This window comes from Carex rostrata, chromosome 18 (genome assembly GCF_964058835.1).
Source record: "Carex rostrata chromosome 18, lpCarRost1.2, whole genome shotgun sequence".
Classification (NCBI taxonomy): domain Eukaryota; kingdom Viridiplantae; phylum Streptophyta; class Magnoliopsida; order Poales; family Cyperaceae; genus Carex; species Carex rostrata.
Window position 1 is genome coordinate 5318284 of NC_135935.1, and position 21334 is coordinate 5339617.

The 21334-nt window shown below is 33.8% G+C and overlaps 2 protein-coding genes and 1 long non-coding RNA gene across 52 annotated transcripts in view; 2 read left to right on the forward strand and 1 right to left on the reverse strand.

Annotated features, from left to right (window-relative positions):
• Window positions 1-20721, reverse strand: part of LOC144569565 (uncharacterized) — a 29787-nt gene extending 9066 nt beyond the window's left edge. For 12 of the 50 annotated variants that reach the window (XM_078319980.1, XM_078319997.1, XM_078319975.1 and 9 more), the window contains exons 1-9: window positions 20675-20721; window positions 20444-20476; window positions 20297-20410; window positions 15389-15487; window positions 15224-15355; window positions 12319-12366; window positions 12220-12267; window positions 12088-12168; window positions 11989-12036 (exon numbers count right to left, since the gene is read on the reverse strand). In XM_078319980.1, the coding sequence (XP_078176106.1) occupies window positions 11989-12036; window positions 12088-12168; window positions 12220-12267; window positions 12319-12366; window positions 15224-15355; window positions 15389-15487; window positions 20297-20410; window positions 20444-20476; window positions 20675-20711 (640 nt within the window). In that variant the 5' untranslated portion in view covers window positions 20712-20721. Of the gene's footprint in view, window positions 1-11988; window positions 12037-12087; window positions 12169-12219; window positions 12268-12318; window positions 12506-15074; window positions 15488-20296; window positions 20411-20443; window positions 20477-20542; window positions 20558-20641 lie in introns of those variants that run through there. The other 38 variants (XM_078319992.1, XM_078319981.1, XM_078319964.1 and 35 more) reach the window with 28 other exon arrangements.
• On the forward strand, window positions 2445-5331 carry LOC144569730 (protein FAR1-RELATED SEQUENCE 5-like). The gene is made up of 2 exons (XM_078320197.1): window positions 2445-2658; window positions 3479-5331. Exon 2 carries the CDS (start codon window positions 3479-3481, stop codon window positions 4475-4477), a length of 999 nt encoding a protein of 332 aa, XP_078176323.1. The 5' UTR covers window positions 2445-2658; the 3' UTR covers window positions 4478-5331.
• LOC144569589 (uncharacterized) lies at window positions 5981-7105 on the forward strand. The gene is made up of 3 exons (XR_013516100.1): window positions 5981-6124; window positions 6205-6463; window positions 6953-7105. It is a non-coding gene; the product is annotated as an uncharacterized LOC144569589 (long non-coding RNA).
• Window positions 20722-21334: the final 613 nt, after the last annotated feature.

Below are 21334 nucleotides of genomic sequence, written 5' to 3' on the forward strand. Positions count from 1 at the left end.
TTTTTTTTTTTTTTTTTAATAAAAAAAAAGGGTCAAAAGACCCATCTTAGAGAAAGAAAACGTTAACTTACACCATTGATGTCAGTTGACTACTGCACCTTATGCAAAAATAACCCATCTAAAATCGAAAAGCACATGGGGCAGATACTGGAAATCAAAAATGGCAACATGCAAGCTGCGAAACGGCACAAAGGATTCTTAAGAGCTAGTTATCTCTTGATGCTGATGGTATCCCGAAAATAATTGGCATCACAAAGGATTCTTAGAATCCCTTCATGCCGATAACCGAGCTCGTCAGCAGCCAACTCTAGCAATACCCTCATACTAGGATGGTTCAGCTGTTTTACATGCACGAGAAATTTCTCCTCGACTGCCTCTTTTCCGACCAGTACCGGTACATATCCTTTTGGAGCTGATCTTGCTACCATTCTTTCATACGGAAAAGGTAGCTTCCCTATCTTGCCACACATTCTATATATATAATAAGAACTGCACGTGAAAGCTAGGTTTTTTTTCTTTTTCTTTTGGGCTGATGATAATTCTCAGGTGATTAGGTATCGCTATTTATACATGCAAGAGGAAGCTTGAAGTTTGCTGACAACGGGTACAGTGACTTGGAGAAAAATGTCAACCATGAAGATTAAGTCATGATGTCAGATACTCAGATACATGCATGTGCAGTAACTATATATTCGGTGATGGTTTTTATTGGGGAGGCAACATCCGGACTTCTCTCTTATCTTAAATAATACTACGAAGATAAAGTCACTGAATTTCATTAATTAGGCACATACAATTAAAAAATTACAAAACGACGAAAAGCGGTCTTCAAAAGCACAAATAATTACAAGTCTAAATCTCCTTCAATCTTCATTGGATATACCAACAGGTATTTATATATTTTGAAATACCTGATGGAAATCCATGCACACTGATTAATTGGAACAGGGGCGGAACTAGAATATTGAGATGAGGAGAGCTAGAACATAAAGAGTAGTGTAATTTTATTTTATAGAGGAGATTAAAAGTATTAACACATATAAAAATTATAAAATTATAAAATTATAAAATTCTATGGACAAAATTACAAATTTTCAATGCATGGAGGTAGCTTAGCCTCCTTTCAACTCTATTACCTTCCGCCCCTGTTATTGGAAGATGTTGAGAAATTAATGCTAGAGGATTTATATATTAACTGTTATTGGAAGATGTTGAGAAATTAATGCTAGAGGATTTATATATTAATCTGACAAAAGTTTATTAAGTAAGAACAAAGGAAGCTAGCGTTAGAACAAAGATGATATGTCAATGAAATAATCTACGTATATTTGTTTACAAATAGAGAATTCTTCTTCAATACACCACCTTCTAAACAGAAAAAATAATTAAATCAATTTTAGCCGTTTGATTAAACAAAGGCAATATGGAAATATTAAATATTTATTTTGACTTAATAAACCATAACACTATTAAAAAGTTACAAAATTTAATGAAACTCGCCTTTATTACGATTACAATTAATTAGTTCTATATGGGTAATTGGAAAATATTAAAAAAAAACATCAAATGGTTGTGTCTATGGAGATTATCCTATATGGTAACAACTTATAAAATAGTTTTTATCTATTCTTATCTGATAAGCATATGAAATTTTTTGTACATGTACCTTCATCTAATTAAGAAGCTAGCTAACAAAACTATGTTATTCAGACTGCAGCTAAAGTTAAGTAAGAAAGTTTTTATTGTGGGTAATAAATTCATTTTACTAAATATCTGCAAATGTATACATGTTTGAAGATTTAATCTCTAAAATCAGTAGAGAGAATTTAAGTTGGGCCCAATTGGGACTTTGTATTTTTAATTTAGGTATCCATTATTAATTAGTACATTCTAATTTATTTTATTAGTAAACACAATTAAATAAGTGATTATTTAATGACAATGTTATACTATATTGTTTGTTATCATCATTGCTATATAAAATAATTTGAGAAGTAAAATATTTTATTTTGACCAGTCATCAACATTGTAAACAATCAACTAATTAAATGATTTAATTAGTTTGTACATACGTGTGCTTTATTGTTTCAGTTTAGATGCTTCAGTATTCACTTCGTAATAAGTTTTAACGTTCAGTTTAAATGCTTAATTAATTATGTCCGACTTTCACTGAAGTGATGCATGAATTAATTCGTTGAAACTTTCAAGTGGGGACGTCATGCGTGAGAGATAGGCTGTTTAAAGTATAAATTAAGGGGAGTGCTATTTTAAGATCAATAATTACAAAATTGAGGGCTGAGAGAAGATTTTATGTCTAAATGTCTACTCTACCCTTTTACCTCTTATCTGTTTCAAACTCTCAATTAATACTCCCCATTAAGGAAGGTCCTTTTAATATAAAAAAAATCTATTCTAAATCCATATCTCTTTCTCCTCCTGTATCTTCATTATTTATTTCCCATTAATCACTTCAAGCTGTACGCATAGAAAAAATGGAATTAAATTGAATCTTAGATGCAATCGGAAAGAAACTCGCTGTGAAATCAAATTATGCGATTCTCATCTACGTTGAAATTCTCAACACAAACAAGTTTAAAAATTCATCAGAGACGAGCTCTATCGCTACCTACAAATTCTTGACCAAAAGCTCAGAGGAAGGTATGCTATCCATCTTATCTTCTTAATTCAGCACATATGTTAATTTTTATCTTTCATAAATTAAAATAATTAGATTGTATGTTGTTTCCTAGCATTTGAATTGGTTAAATTAAGGTTCTTCATGTACTAGTCAGATATTGAATTGGTTTAATTAAGAGGAAATTTTTTGCTGCAATTGGTTAAATTGAAACTTCGTTTTTTTTTAAGATCAATGACACTCACAATTTCATTAATTGTATACCAACACACAATTTGCTTAGCTAAACCATAATTTTAGTTGAATGATACATACCTCTGAGCCACTAGATGCAAAGGAAGACATCCTCATCTCTCTCGAGTGGCCTACACATACTTTTGAAAATTACTTTTCATACACTGTAACTATGAGAAGTCCCCTTATTTACCAGTAACAGAAAGCTACATACAACACCTCTATTTAGCAGTAATATAGTCAAATATTCTTAGCACAACAAGTGTATGCTAAATTACAAGAATAGAACGGAACTTCAATTTATACTGAACCAATTATAACAGGTAATGAAATATGTGATACTCTATTTGCTTAGACCAACAGGGCCGCACCAATTAACTTTGCATAAATTTTTTGCATGAAGTACCAATATTTTTGTTATTTACTTGCATATGAAAATCATTTTTGGTTCATCTTAGATCGATTTTAGTTTGCATGATAAATGTCGAAGCTTGATCCTAGCATTGGTGCTAGATCAGTAACAGGTGTCAAGAGATTCAAATTTTATCAAGTTTTGCAATATGGTTTTTATTTTATCTAATTCTGAATTACTATGCACTTTGTTAACAGATGAATCTTAATGAGCCGATCAATAATGATGACATGGAGAATGAAAAGCTTGAGTTAATCATATTAAGCTTCGAGGCTTCTGATGAGTTGATCAAGGGAGCACACACTTTTTTTCCCGAAAGAGGCTATGGTTTTCCCGAAAGAGGCTATGGTTTATCCATTTGTAGCTCAAGGAAAGATAAGTATGTAGTTTTGGAATGTGATAGAGGTGGTTGTTACCGAGACCCGTGCAATGTTTCGACAGAACAAAGAAAAAGAACTACCACAAGTCGTTTAACAAATTGTCCATTTAATATTAAGGGAAAACGACAAGATAATGAGTTATGGACTATTGAAATAAAGAGCTACGAGCACAATCATGAAGCTTCGGTTGATGTAACCGGGCATTCTATATGTCGTAGGCTATCGCAAGAAGAAATCAAAGGCGTTGACCATATGAGCAAATCTGGAATACCGCCAAGGCAAATTCTTTCTTCTCTTCGGCAAAATAACCCCAACCTTACTGCAATCTCAAAAATCATTTACAATGCAAAAGCAAAAATCCGCAAAGATAATCTAGCGGGTCGTTCGGTCATGCAAGCTCTCTTGGAAGAGCTTGCCCAAGGCGGTTTCATGCATGACATGTTAAGTGAAGGAGGTCATCTCACTCATATCTTTTTTGCTCATCCATTATCGGTAAATCTAACCCAATACTTTCCTGATATCTTTATCATGGATTGTACCTACAAAACCAATAGATACAAAATGCCATTATTAGATATCATAGGAATTTCAAGTTTCAACACTTCTTTTTATTCGGGTTTTGCTTTTTTGAAAGGAGAGAGGGAGGAGGATTATGTATGGGCATTAAAAATGTTTGGTAAAATTCTTGGTGAAAAAAAACCTCATGTCATAATAACTGACAGGGAGTACACATTAATAAATGCCATTAATATTGTCTTTCCAGAGTGCATTCATTTACTAACCCTAAACCGAATTTATGGCCACATGCCAACTTAAAAAAAAAATTGCATCAAAAAGCGTGCAACTGCATCAAAATCCGTGCAACAGCTGGAGAATCGGTTTCCTTAATTGCAAATTTCAGAATCAATCCATTAATGATTTGATCTTTGCCTAAATTGTTCTACACATTTATGGACCACATTCTAATGAATATATTGATTGTTTATTTCCTTATTTGATCACTTTAATTGACAATCATATATGACAGTAAACAATCCATAATTAGATTACATATATGCTCAATGTTAGCATTAAATCTAACGAGGTTGGCAATAAATTCAACAATTCCTGCCTAAAAGAAAGGTTTATTTTTCAGTCTATTTTTTGTGGGTTGATGTATAGCATGGCATCCCTTATTTTTTTATTTTTTGTTTTTGGGTTGATGTATAGTATGGCGTCCCACATTAATTGTTTGGTTTTTTTTCTTTTCCATAAAACCGAAGTTTGGCATGGCGTCCCTGTGGGACGCCATGGCATGATATTGCCTTCTTGTTTTTAAAATTTCTCTGCAACGCTTCTTATTTTTAATATTTTTATTTATTTATTTATTTCCTATGAATAAAAATTGCAGAGAGGATAGTGATAAAATCACATCTAATTTTTTTTTTTTCAGATTACAGATCAGATCGAATATTTATTAAAAAATATTAAAAAACATTAAAATTCATAATATTTATCTAATTATAATGGTGAATAATATTTTTTTTAATATATATTAAAACATATGGTATATATCTACTATACGGATAATTGAAACATAAAACCATATCAGTATCATTATTTACACGGATATTCAGATATCCACATCTAAATTTTCGAATACGAATCATATATTATCTATACCATTTTCACTCCTACAGGTAGTACTACAATTTAATTAATTTTTTTTTTTTTGAGCGGATTAAAGCAGTCCGATCCGGATCCGTTGTTTGAATTATTAACCATCAATTCACTATAACATGATGTGTACTGCACATACATGAAATTGAGTTTGTAATATTTCACTCGGATGAGACACATACACTATAAGGGACACAAGGACCCCCTCCAACAGATGTTTTGTAAGGTTAAGTATATTAATTATCTGTATTTTCTTTATATCGATCTTTATACGTACGGTTAAGTATATTAATTATCTGCATTTTCTTTATATCGATCTTTATACTTTATTGTAGTTTCAGTTATGGAATTTTGTAGAGATTGGTTACTAAAATCATTCGTATTGTGTCACAAACTACCACAAGAATGGGATAATATCTGTGAGGGTATACCGACAAAAAGGTGCTTTTTCTATTAGTGACGATAGCATCTGCGAGGGTATACTGACAGTATCCATCGCGAATACTGCCACATTCGTTCACAAAACTAGTTCAAAAATTAATCGAATTGCTGAATTGCTTACTGATTTGCAAATTGGATTATTAATTACTTGAATTGAGTGTCAAGGGCTGTTATTTGAATAGAGAAGGATTACATTGCATATCTGTCTAATGATTACATGGATGTTATGTATATCAATATGTCATTTGCACTATATAAATTAATTTGAATGGCATTGGTCTAGGTGGATAATTTGAGAATGCATGTACAAAAAACTGGGCTTGTAAAAAAGATTGAGCTGGTCATCACTTCTCCTTTGCTAAGGTACTTGCACCTGTTTAAGTTGTTCATCTCTTCCATGTAGTATGTGGGTAAACATAATTAATGGGGGTAAATAATGACAGGACAATGCAAACTGTGGTTGGGGTTTTTGGTGGAGAGGGATTTACTAATGGAATAAATGCATCACCGCTCATGATAAAAAATGTAGTTAATAGTGGCCAGCCTGCTGTATCTAGCCTGTGTGCCCCTCCTTTTCTTGTTGTTGAATCATGTAGAGAGCATTTGGTATAGCCAACACTTTTTTATTTCTTTATTTTAATGGATCTAAGAATATGGCTAAATGAATGGATTTTGTTGTTGATTTGATTAATGTTATCTTAGGTAAATCTGTCAAGTTAATTATTTTTGGGGCAAATTATGTTCATGGGAATTTTTTTATTGAAATGCTTCTCTTTCTCTGAAATGATATTGTTTCTCATGCTTGCACATGGTTTTAAGTATTTCTTTATTTTTGTTCAAATCTGGTTGCATATTTAGTAAGGCCTTGGATAGTTAAGTTCAATGCATCTTAGATCATATTTTGTTCTTTTTTTATCAGCTAGGTTTTATGCATACTTTTAGAAACCTTGATAAATGGGAACCTATTGTAATAGGTTCCCTTTTCTCTATACACTTTCTTACTATAATTAACCCTTTTGAAATGAACAAAAGTAATTTTCAGAATTTGCAGGTTCAGTTTGTAGTTACTTCATTTCATGGTTGTCAGTACCCTTTATTAACTAAGAATCATCATATTTCTCTAAACACATGCTTACTTGGTATGTACCAATTAGTACTGGTATGCATATTTATGTTCATTTTCTGTACCAGGAAACCATCTAGGGCAACAGATTGGTCTCCGCTGGCCATATGGACATTTAGAGGATGCTGATTTTATGAACTCTGATGGTGCCACCATGAACAAGCTCTTGCTTGAGGTAAATTTTTGCAACTTCTTGTTCGCATCTTACCGATAGTTCCCCACTCAGATAGATATATATTAAGCAGAACTCAACTATATTGAATTGAAGTCTTTTGCTCACAATTGGGATGCTTGTTGGCAGTCTTTTGTTTCAGTTGAAATGTGGAGCTCTGTTCTGGTATACTGGTAGATTGATCAAATCTGATTTTAGCTTTCATGCTCTGATACCATAAGGATGTGCTCCAAAAGAGAGTAGAGGAGAGGAGGAGAGGGGAGAAGAGGGGTGATCGGACCTGACCGGACCATGTTTACTTGCTCTAGAGGGAAAGAGGAGGGGAGGGGAGAATTTCATGTATGAAAAAGCTAGAGTATGGAGAGAAACAAGATAATGAAAAAGCTTATATTATTTCATCTCACAGTTTGCAATAGACATACAAGAGTGCTGGATGTTCTCTAATATTCAAAAGGAGAATTTCATGTACATCCTTCAAAATTCTCAAAATTACCTACGTCCCATTCTAAAATTTATAATATCATATTTACTCTTCTAAAATATTTTTACATTTATTAATTTTTTTCTCTTTTATATTAAAACCTACGTAATATTAGTAAAATTCCTATTTTACCCTCTGTTAAGGCTGGTGGAATTACCTTTTTTTTATTACCACCCTAATAAATCAGAATTAAATGATTACCACTCTATTAGTCAGAATTCAATTTATACCACGAACGCATACTGAATCCGCGTACATAGCTAAATAGGAACACATACTGAGTATGCACACCGATTCGGTGCGCAAACTGGATATGCGAACCGATCGGTGCGCATATTCAGTACATGCACCAATCCTTTATTTTTATTTTTTTGAGTTATGTTTGTCTGGATTTGATTTCTTGGTATTTGATTTTGTATCACGGTGATCAAAAAGTCTGACTGAGAAGCACCTCTAAAGTTTACTTTGTCTCTTATCATTTAATATTTTTTTGTGGCATTTATTGTGTTATATTTTGTGTAACAACTTTTGTACACTATAAATGGTTCTTGTATAATAATTACTGATAACTGAAAGAGTGTTGACAACATTATAAATGGTTCTTGTATAATAATTAATGATCATTAATTCATTATCACTGCTTCACTTTAATTTTATGTGTGCACACATCATAAATAGGCACAGAAAATCCAAATGCTCTTGTCACATCACAAATAGATACTTCGCACCTGGGAGACATTTTTGCCGAATTTTTTATTAATAGAAAATAAATAAATAAAATATCAAAAAAGGGATGGCTTTTGAGTTTTTATATATAGCTAGATCGGAATGGTTTATTCCGTCTAGCTACATTGTTTTAGACGGGATAAACCATCCCGTTCAGATTAGTGCTCCACTAATTTTGCTTAGCAGAAAAAAAAATTCTTGGACTGGATAGATTATCATGTTCGGTACTGTAATTTTTTTATTTTTTTATTTTTGGTTTCATCTTAGATAATGAAAAAAAAAATTTTAAATGCTATAGTACCGGACGGGATAATCTATCCCGTCCAAGAATTTTTTTTTCTGCTAAGCAAAATTAGCAACTAATCTGATCGGGTAGATTAAAGAAAATTGGACATGATAATTGGTTATGTCCGTTAGACGGGAAAATTCGTCCCGATTTACCTATATATCAATAAAACCCAAAAGTCATCTCCTTTTTCGATATTTTATTTATTTATTTTCTATTAATAAAAAATTCGAGACATTTTTGTGATGTAATTACAATTTACTTTGCACTCTTCTTAATTTTTCCATTAACTGAAGATGTCCATTGCTCACTGCTCATTGTGCTGCATTGTAAATGGTTAAATGGAGAGACTAAGATATGACTAAACTTGAGAGGAAACAATGAATCCTTATTTTACAATCTTATTTTTTGAATTGAAACGGTGCGCCAACCCAGTATGCGCACCAATCGGTTTGCATACCCAGTATGCGTTTCTATTTAGATCCGTGCACAAATTCAGTATGCATTCATGGTATAAATTGAATTATGACTAATAGAGTGGTAATCATTTAATTTCAATTTATTAAGGTGGTAGTTAAAAAAAAAACGGGTGGAATTATCAGCTAGTATTTCACACAGATATGCCCCTTTTCGTAACAACACCTTAATTTATGACTTGGAAAACATGTGCAATTACAAATGTTGAAACTCATTAATGAAATTGGATGTCTTGGGCTGCGTTTTGCTGTTATATCTTTTAGCAAGGTATGTATTAAGGGACATTTTGGGGATATTTTGGATAAATTAGTGGGTACTCGGAAGGTGCATGGTTTTGGTATCAGGGGTGGAATTGCCATGGCTTCCAGTGAGGAAATTAGAAATTGGTGGCTTTGTCACTTCTTTCAAAAGAAAAAAAAAAAGTGCAAATACTATACTCACAAGTTTTGCAAGCAAATTTAGCAACTGAGCAGAGAATGCAAAGAGCTAATGCACAAAGAACTTGGTTTACCCGGTCTGTTACTAAAACAGTTAGTTCAGTTATTCACTTATTCCAATTATCATGATCAACGGAGGTGATGAGGGTCAAGATTTTAACATAACAGTTTTGTTTTTTGACTTCATACAGCGCACGGACTATAGAATCAAAACAGCTCTGCATATGATTTGTGTGCTACACGAAGCCAAAACTGCGAACACAGTAGTTGTGCCAGACTTAGATCATATGCCTACATTACATGAGAAGGTTATATAAAGGGGGCATGATAATTATCCCCCCACTCTCATCCTCCAATTATCCTCCCAATTTTATTTGTTCAATCTCGTTCACATTTTTCATGATCTATAAGAAATTTTGCGAATATAAAACCACGAACGTCTTCTACGCAATTTTATCTTTCAAATAAGATCCATGATAAGATACTTTCGAGCTCGTCATCACGCAAGTATTTATATACCTCATCATTTAAGTATTTATACCTAGTATTTTACACATATGACACTGCTGACATTTAAAAGTATTAATATCAAGTATTACAAATATTTATACCTATGCACTGAAGTATTTATACCTATGTAGTCAATTATTTTTGTTAGAGAAAGGTTGACACATGGACGATTGGAAAAGGTTGATGCGGAGATGCGGGGTCCACGATTGGAGATAAATAATTACAAGTATAGATATAAATACTTGCACGATGAGATATAAATACTTGTGTGACGATGAGCCCGAAAGTATATCATCATGGATCTCATTTGAAAGATAAAATTGCGTAGAATACGTTCGTGGTTTTAGATTCGCAAAATTTATCATAGATCGTGAGAAATGTAAACGACATTGAAAAAAAAAATCACTTCTAAAAACATGTATGATTATTCTTCCCATGTAGTTTGAATGGTCCACCCATATAGTTATATCAAGTTAAACATGCAAGTATTAATATATTAGTTTGCAAGTATTAATTTATTATCTTCCAAGTATTTATACCTATGAATTTAATTAAACTTGGAAGACCACAGTATTTTGAATAAATTTAATTAAACTAGTTAGTTAAGTTAATTTATGTAAGTTAAACACGATTGGAGATAAATACTTATAAGTATAGGTATAAATATTTGCACGATGAGGTATAAATACTTGTGTGACGATACCCGAAAGTATGTCATTATGAATCTCATTTGAAAGATAGAATTGCGTAGAATACGTTCGTGGTTTTAGATTCTCAAAATTCCACATAAATCGTGAGAAATGTGAACAACATTCGCAAAATTTCACATAAATGGAGATTAATTTAAAAGATGGGAAGATGATGAAGAGATGGGAATGAGGGGGATTCATATAATTATTCTATATAAAAACTAATTACTGTCATATCAATGTGATAGGAGTAGGTCTGATGGACATTGGACCTACTTTTAGGTTCAAATAGCTCTATCACTGTACGATTAGCATTAAGAACTGTGCGCACGGAAATTGATAAAAACTCATACGGATTTTAATAAGAGTGTACGATTATTGATGCAATTGGATGGCCAGATCACTCATCGAACCAAAGTAGGTCCAATGAGCATCGGACCTACTCCGAAGTGCATATCAACACAAAGCAAACTTGGACATTGGGAGCAAGAAAACAGACACAAAAGAAGAGTCGGGAGTAACTGCCAGCTGTAGAAGTTCGCTGGTCAATTTAGAAGATGGCTTCATAGTTGACTAATGTGTTGTGGCGATATTGTGTATATATCCCACAATTTAATTACTTTTTTAAGAAAATTTGGAGTCGAGCCTTAATATCTGATAAAGACTGACCAAAAGGATTTCGAATGTTGTTTTAAATCAAGGGATCGAATCCAAATTGGTAGCTCAGCAGTTTGCAAATTTGGCTAGGTGGGTAAAGGTCGTGTCCCTTGTAGAATTTACGCTCTATTTGGATATTCATGTAATTTTGTTTAATTAATAAATCTGGCCTTTCGCTAACACAATTCAGACACTGGTCAAAGTGTTTCTAACCATCTTGCTGCTACTTTTTTTCTTTTCCTTTTTTTTAAATGCTTGCTGCTACCTCTCAAACCACGATCAAATTGGTTAAAACATCTCGAAAGGTGTCATGAGTCAAACACCCTGTTAACCTCTTTTACAGCTCTCGTATAGTATTTAATTTCTTAACAATCTCCAGGAGACTAAATAAAAGGTGTTGAGCTAACACGTACTGACAGCACCGAAATCTCTCTGCCATTTATGCATTTTTCAAACCATCAAAAGAAATAAGTCCAGATTTCAAGCCAACTACCAAAGCAAAATTCTCATATAAATCCCAACTCATTTTCTTCACTTTTTCATCACCTATCATCATGGCTTTAGAGACCAATTTCTTAGCATTTTTCATCACTTTGCTCCTTGTAACTGGAGGTGAATCTCGCCGTTTCCTAGAGGCTCATGAAGCCCCACCCGTTAATTCAGAAACACCAACTTTACCTAAACCGACACTGCCGGTGCCAAAAGTTGAGCTTCCACCTTTGCCAGAAGTTCCAACTCATGAAGCCCCACCCGTTCATTCAGAAACACCAACTTTACCTAAACCGACGTTACCGGTACCAAAAGTTGAGCATCCACCTTTGCCAGAAGTGCCAAAAGCCGAGCTTCCACCTTTGCCAGAAGTTCCAACTCATGAAGCCTCACCCGTTCATTCAGAAACACCAACTTTACCTAAACCGACACTGCCAGTACCAAAAGTTGAGCTTCCACCTTTGCCAGAAGTTCCAACTCATGAAGCCCCACCCGTTCATTCAGAAACACCAACTTTACCTAAACCGACACTACCGGTGCCAAAAGTTGAGCATCCACCTTTGCCAGAAGTGCCAAAAGTTGAGCTTCCACCGTTGCCAGAAATGCCAAAAACCGAACATCCACCTTTGCCAGAAGTTCCTGTAGTCCCCAAAATATCCATTCCAGAAGACCTACCTCATATTCCTTCCCTACCCCATGCTAAGGAATCGCCTTGAGAGATAAGAACACACAAGTGACTTAAGTTTAATAAGTTTGTTTATATGGAATTAATTTCTAGTTTTACACGTGTTTTTTTCTCTTTACATTTGTGATTAAATGTTTGCTTGTGTTGTGTTGTTGTTGTAAATGTAACGAAAACATGAGTTTCACTTTTATGTCTAATATAAATACTTTGGTTGATATTAAAACATGCAGTCAATGATCTCATTTGATATTGGTGTCATATGTTATAAGGAAGAGGCGCTCAAGCAAAATCGTGAGCAAAGTGCAGGCAGAATGATCAATATTGTTTAGATTAGATGCCACTTATGTTTGTTTTATTTTGTGTGTTTATTTTTCCAGTAAATTTGATACTTTTAATAAGCTTGGTTGTTGTCATATTTCTGATCATGTCTGTCATGATTGTTGTTGAACTACTTTAACTATTGTTGTAAGACTCTTGTTTGTTAAATTAAAGTGTTATTTATGGATGTGATTGATAAAGTATGTGATGTGTGTACGCTTTACGTAGAAATACATGGCAGGTTGTAACGAGGTGTGATAATAAATTTATTACTTTGTTATATTTTTAGTTATATTATACAATTAGCTATTAATTTATTTGATACTCATTATTTGTTTGTTCAGCTAATTTTCACGGACAAGTGTAGGATATGAATAAGACTTATATTTAACAGATAATGGATAAAGGTGAGATAAAAATAAGGATTATCAGTTTTAAACTTATGCGGATAAAAATTTATCTCTATCTTATTCGTACCGTAACCATATAAATATAACAGAAACTAAATGGCGTTATAACACAAAGGGTGGCACACTAGCTAATTGGTCTTTCATGTACATTAATTAACTATATCTTATTTTCTGTTTGGTCGCTCTCTAATTATTGTGAGTCCATACAGGTGCCCCTGCAGAGTCGTATATTATCTCATGGAATACAGTGATCACAGGCCTACGGCCATGAATCAATAAAAACTAAAAAATAAAAAATACAGTGATCACTCCAGAACAGTTGCGCCAATATATTTTGAATATCCATGCTGTCATGACATCACGAATTGGACAAGGTGGCTGGTGAATTATATACTGTTTGATTCTGCCAGTTTTTCGACTGACTCCTTTATGTAAAATTGTAAATACAGTTATTTTTCTTTTATAGATTTGAATTCGCAGATTTGCTTGGTTGTATTATTATTATTAATTGCAAGTATTGTTTGCATTAGAGTAATATTTTGCAGTGCCGGCCATTTTAATGGGATGATATTTGTATCTCATTGCAATATATATATTGAGAATACGAAAGAAGAAGAAAACATGCACATGCTATTTCTGCTTTCCGAACTGGTACCCGATGGTATTAATAAATAGAATATGCATACCACCTTGACCATATCTCCTACTATCAAAATAATAGTCATGCATAGTAGCAAGCAGTAAACCTCAAGCTAGCCTGATACCTCTCAAAAATGAAGAAAACAAAAAACAAGAAATCAGACGCAAAAAATGACAAAATGCCCTTAATATAATACAAACCACAACAAACCACCAGCCATCATCTAGTCCATCAAGAAGCCAAGACTACATTGCAAGGGCCATCGCGCTTAGCTTCTTCCTGATATCTTAAGTTCCTTTCGTTATGTGCTTATTAAATTTTACCACTATGAATTATAACCATGGATGAAGCAGTAGTTTACTGATTCATAGGGGCCCAATAGTGCGAACAGAGTACTTGTGCCAGACCCCAGATCATATGCCTACATTAATGTTTACATGAGAAGGTTATATAAAAGCTAACTACTGACTTATCAATCAAACATTAAAGTTACTAACCTTAATTCAAAAAAAAAAAAATTTACTGACAATCCAATTATATATACGTGTATAACGAAACACATATATCAACACAAGACAAACTTGGACATTGGGAGCAAGAAAACAGACAAAAGAAGTGTCGGGAGTAACTGCCAGCTGTAGAAGTTCGCTGGTCATTGACCAGTGGTCAATTTAGAAGATAGCTTCATAGCTGACCAATGTGTTGTGGCGATATTATATTAATATATCACACAATTTAATTATTTTTTTTAAGAAAATTTGGAGTCGAGAGCTTTTATATCTGATAAAGACTGACCAAAGGATTTCTAATGTTGTTTTAAATCAAGGGATCGAATCCAACTTGGTAGCTCACCAGTTTGCAAATTTGGCTAGGTGGGTAAAGGTCGTGTGCCTTATAGAATTTACTCTATTTGGATATTCCTGTAATTTTGTTTAATTAACAAATCTGACTGCTACCCCTCCTTTTGCTGCTACCCCTCCTTTTTTGCTGCTACCCCTCCTTATAGAATTTACTCTATTTGGATATTCCTGTAATTTTCTAACCATCTTGCTGCTACCCCTCCTTTTTTTTCCTTTTTTTTTTTTTTTTTTTATAAATGCTTGCTGCTACCTCTCAAATAAATCCCAACTCATTTTCTTTATTTTGTCATCACCTATCAAACCACAAACCAAAAAGAGACCGTAACACAGAGTATCATCATGGCTTTAGAGACCAATTTCTTAACATTTTTCATCACTTTGCTACTTGTAACTGGAGGTGAATCTCGCCGTCTCCTAGAGGCTCATGAAGCCCCACCCGTTCATTCAGAAACACCAATTTTACCTAAACTGACACTACCGGTGCCAAAAGTTGAGCTTCCACCTTTGCCAGAAATTCCAAAAGCCGAGTTTCCACCTTTGTCAGAAGTTCCAAAAGCCGAGCTTCCACCTTTGCCAGAAGTTCCAAAAGTCGAGCTTCCACAATTACCAGAAGTTCCAAAAGCTGAGCTTCCACCTTTGCCAGAAGTTCCAAACACTGAGCTTCCACCTTTGCCAGAAGTTCCAAAAGTCGAGCTTCCACCTTTGCCAGAAATGCCAAAAACCGAGCTTCCACCTTTACCGGAAATTCCAAAAGGTGAACTCCCACCTTTGCCAGAAGTTCCTGTAGTTCCCAAAATACCCATTCCAGAAGGCCTACCTCAAATTCCTTTCCTACCTCATGCTAAGGAATCACCATGAGAGAAAAAATAAACAGAAGTGACTTAAGTTTTATAAGTTGTTTTTTATGGAATTTCTTTCTACATTTGCACTTGTTTTTTCTTCTTTCATTTGTGATTAAACGTTTGCTTGTGTTATGTTGTGTTGTTGTTGTAAATGTAACGAAAACATAAGTGAGTTTCACTTTTATGTCTAATATAAATCCTTTGGTTGATATTAAAACATGCTGTCAATGATCTGATCATTTGATATTGGTGTGATAGGTGATGAGGAAGAGGCGCCCAAGCAATGTCGTGAGTAATTAAGAGCATGCATAATGATCCATGTTTAGATTAATTAGATGCCACTTATGTTTCGTTTTATTTCGTGTGTTTATTTTTCCAGTAAATTTGATACATTGGTAAGCCTGGCTATTGTCGTACTTCTGATCATGTCTGTCGTGATTGTTGTTAAACTACTTTAACTATTGTTTGTTAAATTAATGTGGTGTTTATGGATGTGATTGATAAAGTATGTGATGTGTATATGCTTTACGTACAAATATATGGCAGGTTGTTACGAGGTGTGACAATAAATTTTTTACTTTGTTATATTTTTAGTTATATTATACAAGCTATTAATTTATTTGATAATTACTCATTATATTTGTTTGTTCAGCTAATTTTCACGGACAAGTGTATGATATGAATAAGACTTATATTTAACAGATAATGGATAAAGGTCAGATAAAGATAAGAATTATTAATTTTAAACTTAATTATACGGATAAAAATTTATCTCTATCTTATTCGTACCGTAACCATATAAATATAACAGAAACTAAATGGCGTTATAACACAAAGGGTGGCACAGTAATTGATCTTTTATGTACATTAACTATATATATCTTATTTTCTGTTTGCTCGCTCTCTAATTATGTGAGTTCATATAGACAGGGACGGATCTTTTGGTCTAGACACAAAATACTAATAAAAGTATAATTTTTTTACTATATAATATCATGAGCTAGAGTACAAAATGCTAACAAGACTATAAAATAAAAAAATAGCATTGTTTTACATATTAAAAAACCAATATAGTAATACATATCTAATCAAATTAAGTCCATGACGGTGAACAAAGCTTGCCTCTACGGTTCTTCATATGCTGAAACCTTTGCATACTTTTTTCATTATTAATATCTTGAACAAATCCCTCTTGATAAGTAACCAAACAATCATTCAACTATTGATCTACCAAACAATCATTCAACTATTGATCTCCCTAGCTGTAGAGTCGTATATTAGCTCATGGAATACAGTGATCACAGGCCTACGGCCATGCATGAATCAATAAAAAATAAAAAATAAAATACAGTGATAACTCCAGAACAGTTGCGTTAATATATTTTGAATATTCATGCTATCATGACATCACGAATTGGACAAGGTGGTGAATTATACTGTTTGATTATGCCAGTTTTTCGACTGACTAGTTTATGTAAAATTGTAAATACAGTTATTTTTCTTTTATAGATTTGAATTCGCTGATTTGCTTGGTTGTATTATTATTATATATTATTGCAAGTATCGTTGCATTAGAGTAATATTTTGCAGTGTCGTCCATTTTAATGGGATGATATTGGCATCTCATTGCAATATATTGAGAATACGAAAAGACGAAGAGAACATGCACATGCTATTTCTGCTTTCTGATCACCGGTACCCGATGGTACTAATAAACAGAATAGGTATACCACCTTGACCATATCTCCTACTATCAAAATAATAGTCATGCATAGTAGCAAGCATGCAGTAAACCTCAAGCTAGCCTGATACCTCTCAAAAATGCAGAAAACCAAAAACAAGAAATCAGAAGCAAAAAGTGGCAAAATGCCCTTAACATAATACAAACCACAACAAACCACCAGTCATGATCATCTAGTCCATCAAGAAGCCAAGACTTCATTGCAAGGGCCATCGTGCCTCTTCCTGGTATCTTAAGTTCCTTTTGTTATGTACTTATTCACGTGCCTCTATTTTACCACTATGAATTATAACCATGGAATGAGGGACCTAATTAATTAGCTTGTCAACCTGTGTAGATCTTCTTATATCATCATAAACTGAGGTAAATATATATAGGAAGAATAAAATGAAAAGGAACTTGTATTAAGCACTCGTCACTGAGCATATCGTTTGTTTTTCTTTTTTTTTTGCAATCAAAGCCCGTAGGCATTTATTGATAAACACCACAAAAACGTAGCATTACAGGATTGTTATAATAGCACTAGGTGACTCAAAAAGAAAAACATAATAGTTCTTTATCTAAACAAAGGAAAGGTGAACCCTTTGTAACTCCATCCTTCTAGTCTGCCCCTCTTGGCGAGATAGTCAGCCAAATCATTTTGACTTCTCTCAACATGCATGCAACTGTACGCTGGTCTTGCCTTGAAGGCTTTCCAGCAATAGAACACCTCCGAGAAAGCTCTCCAATCAACATCAGTAGGCGGCATATCGTTTGTTTTTCTATAATGGTATATTGATGACACTTAAAGATGCTTTGACCAGTTTGACTGGCGGTTAGAGAGGTTGTATACGACTATACGTAGTCAGGTTTTTATAGACTGAGGGACTTAGCTTTCGTTCACCCAATTTTTTTTTTCCCTTTTTTGCTTATTTAAAATAAAGAGTACTCTAAATAAAATTTCTTAGTTAAATAATTAATGATGATCGTGATTAGTATTGATGCTTTGTCTTGCTTGAATTTGTGGTGGAAAAGATATTATCAAATTAATTAATACTAATTGATGGAAGGAGGTTACTTCTTTGATCAGGTAAGTTTTGTTGGGAGGGAGAAATTTCAGTTGATATGTGATCTGTTCTAATATACTGGTATATTGATAAAATATCATTTTAGCTGAAATGAGAGATTAGGGATTATTCTGTGGCAAGGGTGATCAGAATGCCTTCAATCTATTTAGCAAGAACAGCAGTGCTGAGAAAAACCCTCCATCTGATCCTGTGCATTAATGAAGCAGTAGTTGACTGATTCATAGGGACCCCGATAGTGCGAACAAAGTAGTTGTCATGAGAAGGCTATATAAAAACTAACTGACAACCCAATTACATATACGTATATAAGGAAACACATATATCAACACAAAGCAAACTAATTGGACATTGGGAGCAAGAAAACAGGCACAAAAGAAGAGTCGGGAATATCTGCCAGCTGTAGAGGTTCGCTAGCTGGTCAAGAAGATGGCTTCATATAGTTGACTAATGTGTTGTGACGAGATTTTATATTATATATATATACCACAATTTATTTATTTATTTTTAAAGTTGGAGATGGAGATGGAGCCTTTATAATTGATATAGAATTTTGTACATTGTAACCCAACTAATATTTTAAGATAAAATAAAAGATAAGCATCTCACTTTTAAATATCCTCATCCGAATTTTGAACCTTCTGCACACATAGCATTTTCCTTAGCCACTGGACCAAATATATTCCACAATCTTAATCATGAATCTTATCATGTAACCAGGGGTGGACCTAGAGTGGCTGGCTTCCCTAGATTTCGAGTTTTAGTGTTGATCTATCAGTACCGATCAATTTTGTCTCTCTCTGAAAAAATTTTTGCCCTCCTTTGAATGTTTGATTTATAATTCGGATTAAATTTAGTGTTAAAATCAAAATAAATTTCTTGAATTATGATTGGTAATCAGAATTGTAAGTTAAAGCATCGTAAATTATAAGTCAGAGCATTGGAAAATATAAGTTAAAGTATTATTTTTTTATCAAGTACCCAATTAGTTAATGGGTTTAAATTCAATAAACTATTTAAATCCGATTCGATAATTTTTTGTCCCATCCCCCTTGACGAAAATCCTGGTCCGCCCCTACCTGTAACAAAAAAAAAATTCAAGATCAGTTCATTTGAGAAAGAGAAAATATTTACAGGACAATCTATAGAATTTACCACTCCTTAGAAAATAAAATTTATTTGGAGATGCAAAAAGTCCGTTTACAGTACCGTAAGCAGTTGCATGGATGATAAAGACTGACCAAGAGGGTTTCTAATAATGTTGTTTTAAATCAAGGGAATACAGCTAGGTAGCTCACCTGTTAGCAAATTTGGTTAGGAGGGTTGTGTCCCTTGTACGAAGAATTCACACTCCCTATTTGGATATTCCTGTGTGATATGCCATGTAACTTTGTTTAATTAATGAATCTGGCCAACTGCCTACGGGAAATTTCGCTAACACCATTCAGACACTGGTCAAAGTGTTTCTAACCATCTTGCTGCTACCTCTCAAACCACAATCCAATTGGCTAAAGCATCTCTAAAGGTGTCATGAGTCAAAACCCATGTTAACCATTTTTATAGTTCTCATATAGTATTTAATTTCTTAACAATCTCAAGGACACTAAATAAAAGGTGTTGAGCTAACACTGACAGCACCGAAACCTATCTGCCATATATCCATTTTTCAAACCATCAAACGAAATAAGTCCAGATTTCAAGCCAACTACCAAAGCAAAATTCTCATATAAATCCCAACTCATTTTCTTCATTTTTTTCATCAGCTATCAAACCACAAACCCAAAAAAGACCCTAACACAGAGTACGTATCATCATGGCTTTAGAGACCAATTTCTTAGCATTTTTCATCACTTTGCTCCTTGTAACTGGAGGTGAATCTCGCCGTTTCCTAGAGGCTCATGAAGCCCCACCCGTTCATTCAGAAACACCAACTTTACCTAAACCGACACTACCAGTGCCAAAAGTTGAACTTCCACCTTTTCCAGAAGTTCCAAAAGCCGAGCTTCCACCTTTGCCAGAAGTTCCAAAAACTGAGCTTCCACCTTTGCCAGAAGTTCCAAAAGTCGAGCTTCCACATTTACCAGAAGTTCCAAAAGCCGAGCTTCCACCTTTGCCAGAATTTCCAAAAACCGAGCTTCCCCATTTACCAGAAGTTCCAAAAGTCGAGCTTCCACCTTTGCCAGAAGTTCCAAAAACCGAGCTTCCACATTTACCAGAAGTTCCAAAAGTCGAGCTTCCACCTTTGCCAGAATTGCCAAAAACCGAGCTTCCACCTTTACCAGAAATTCCAAAAGCTGAACTCCCACCTTTGCCAGAAGTTCCTGTAATTCCCAAAATATCCATTCCAGAAGGCCTACCTCATGCTAAGGAATCACCATGAGAAAAAAATACACAGAAGTGACTTGAGTTTTATAAGTTGTTTTTTATATAATTTCTTTCTACATTTGCACATGTTTTTTTCTTCTTAAATTTGTGATTAAACGTTTGTTTGTGTTGTGTTGTTGTTGTAAATGTAACGAAAATGTAAGCGAGTTTCACTTTTATATCTAATATAAATCCTTCGATTGATATTAAAACATGCAGTCAATAATCTCATTTGATATTTAAGGAAAAACAAAAAGAAAGAAAAGAAAAGAGAGTTTAACATCTATCCGCTCAGAGTGTTGGGCCGTTGGGTCCAGCCCATTTGGCAAAAGAAAGAGAATAAAAAGGGGCTGTGCTGTGCTTCGTGAGACAGAGTGAACGCGAAGAGGAAAAACACAGAGAGAAGGCGGAAAGAGAAAAGGAGAGAGAAGAAGAAGAAAATGAAGAGCAAGTCAGTCTCTCCGATTTTATTATTTTGATCAACTTTCTTCTTATTTGTAAGAAGGGAATTTTTTGTTTTCTCAAATTTAGGATTTGCTTGGATTTGAATGGAATTAGAAGTTTGAAAGAAATATTTCTTTCTAATATGTTATTTCTTGGTT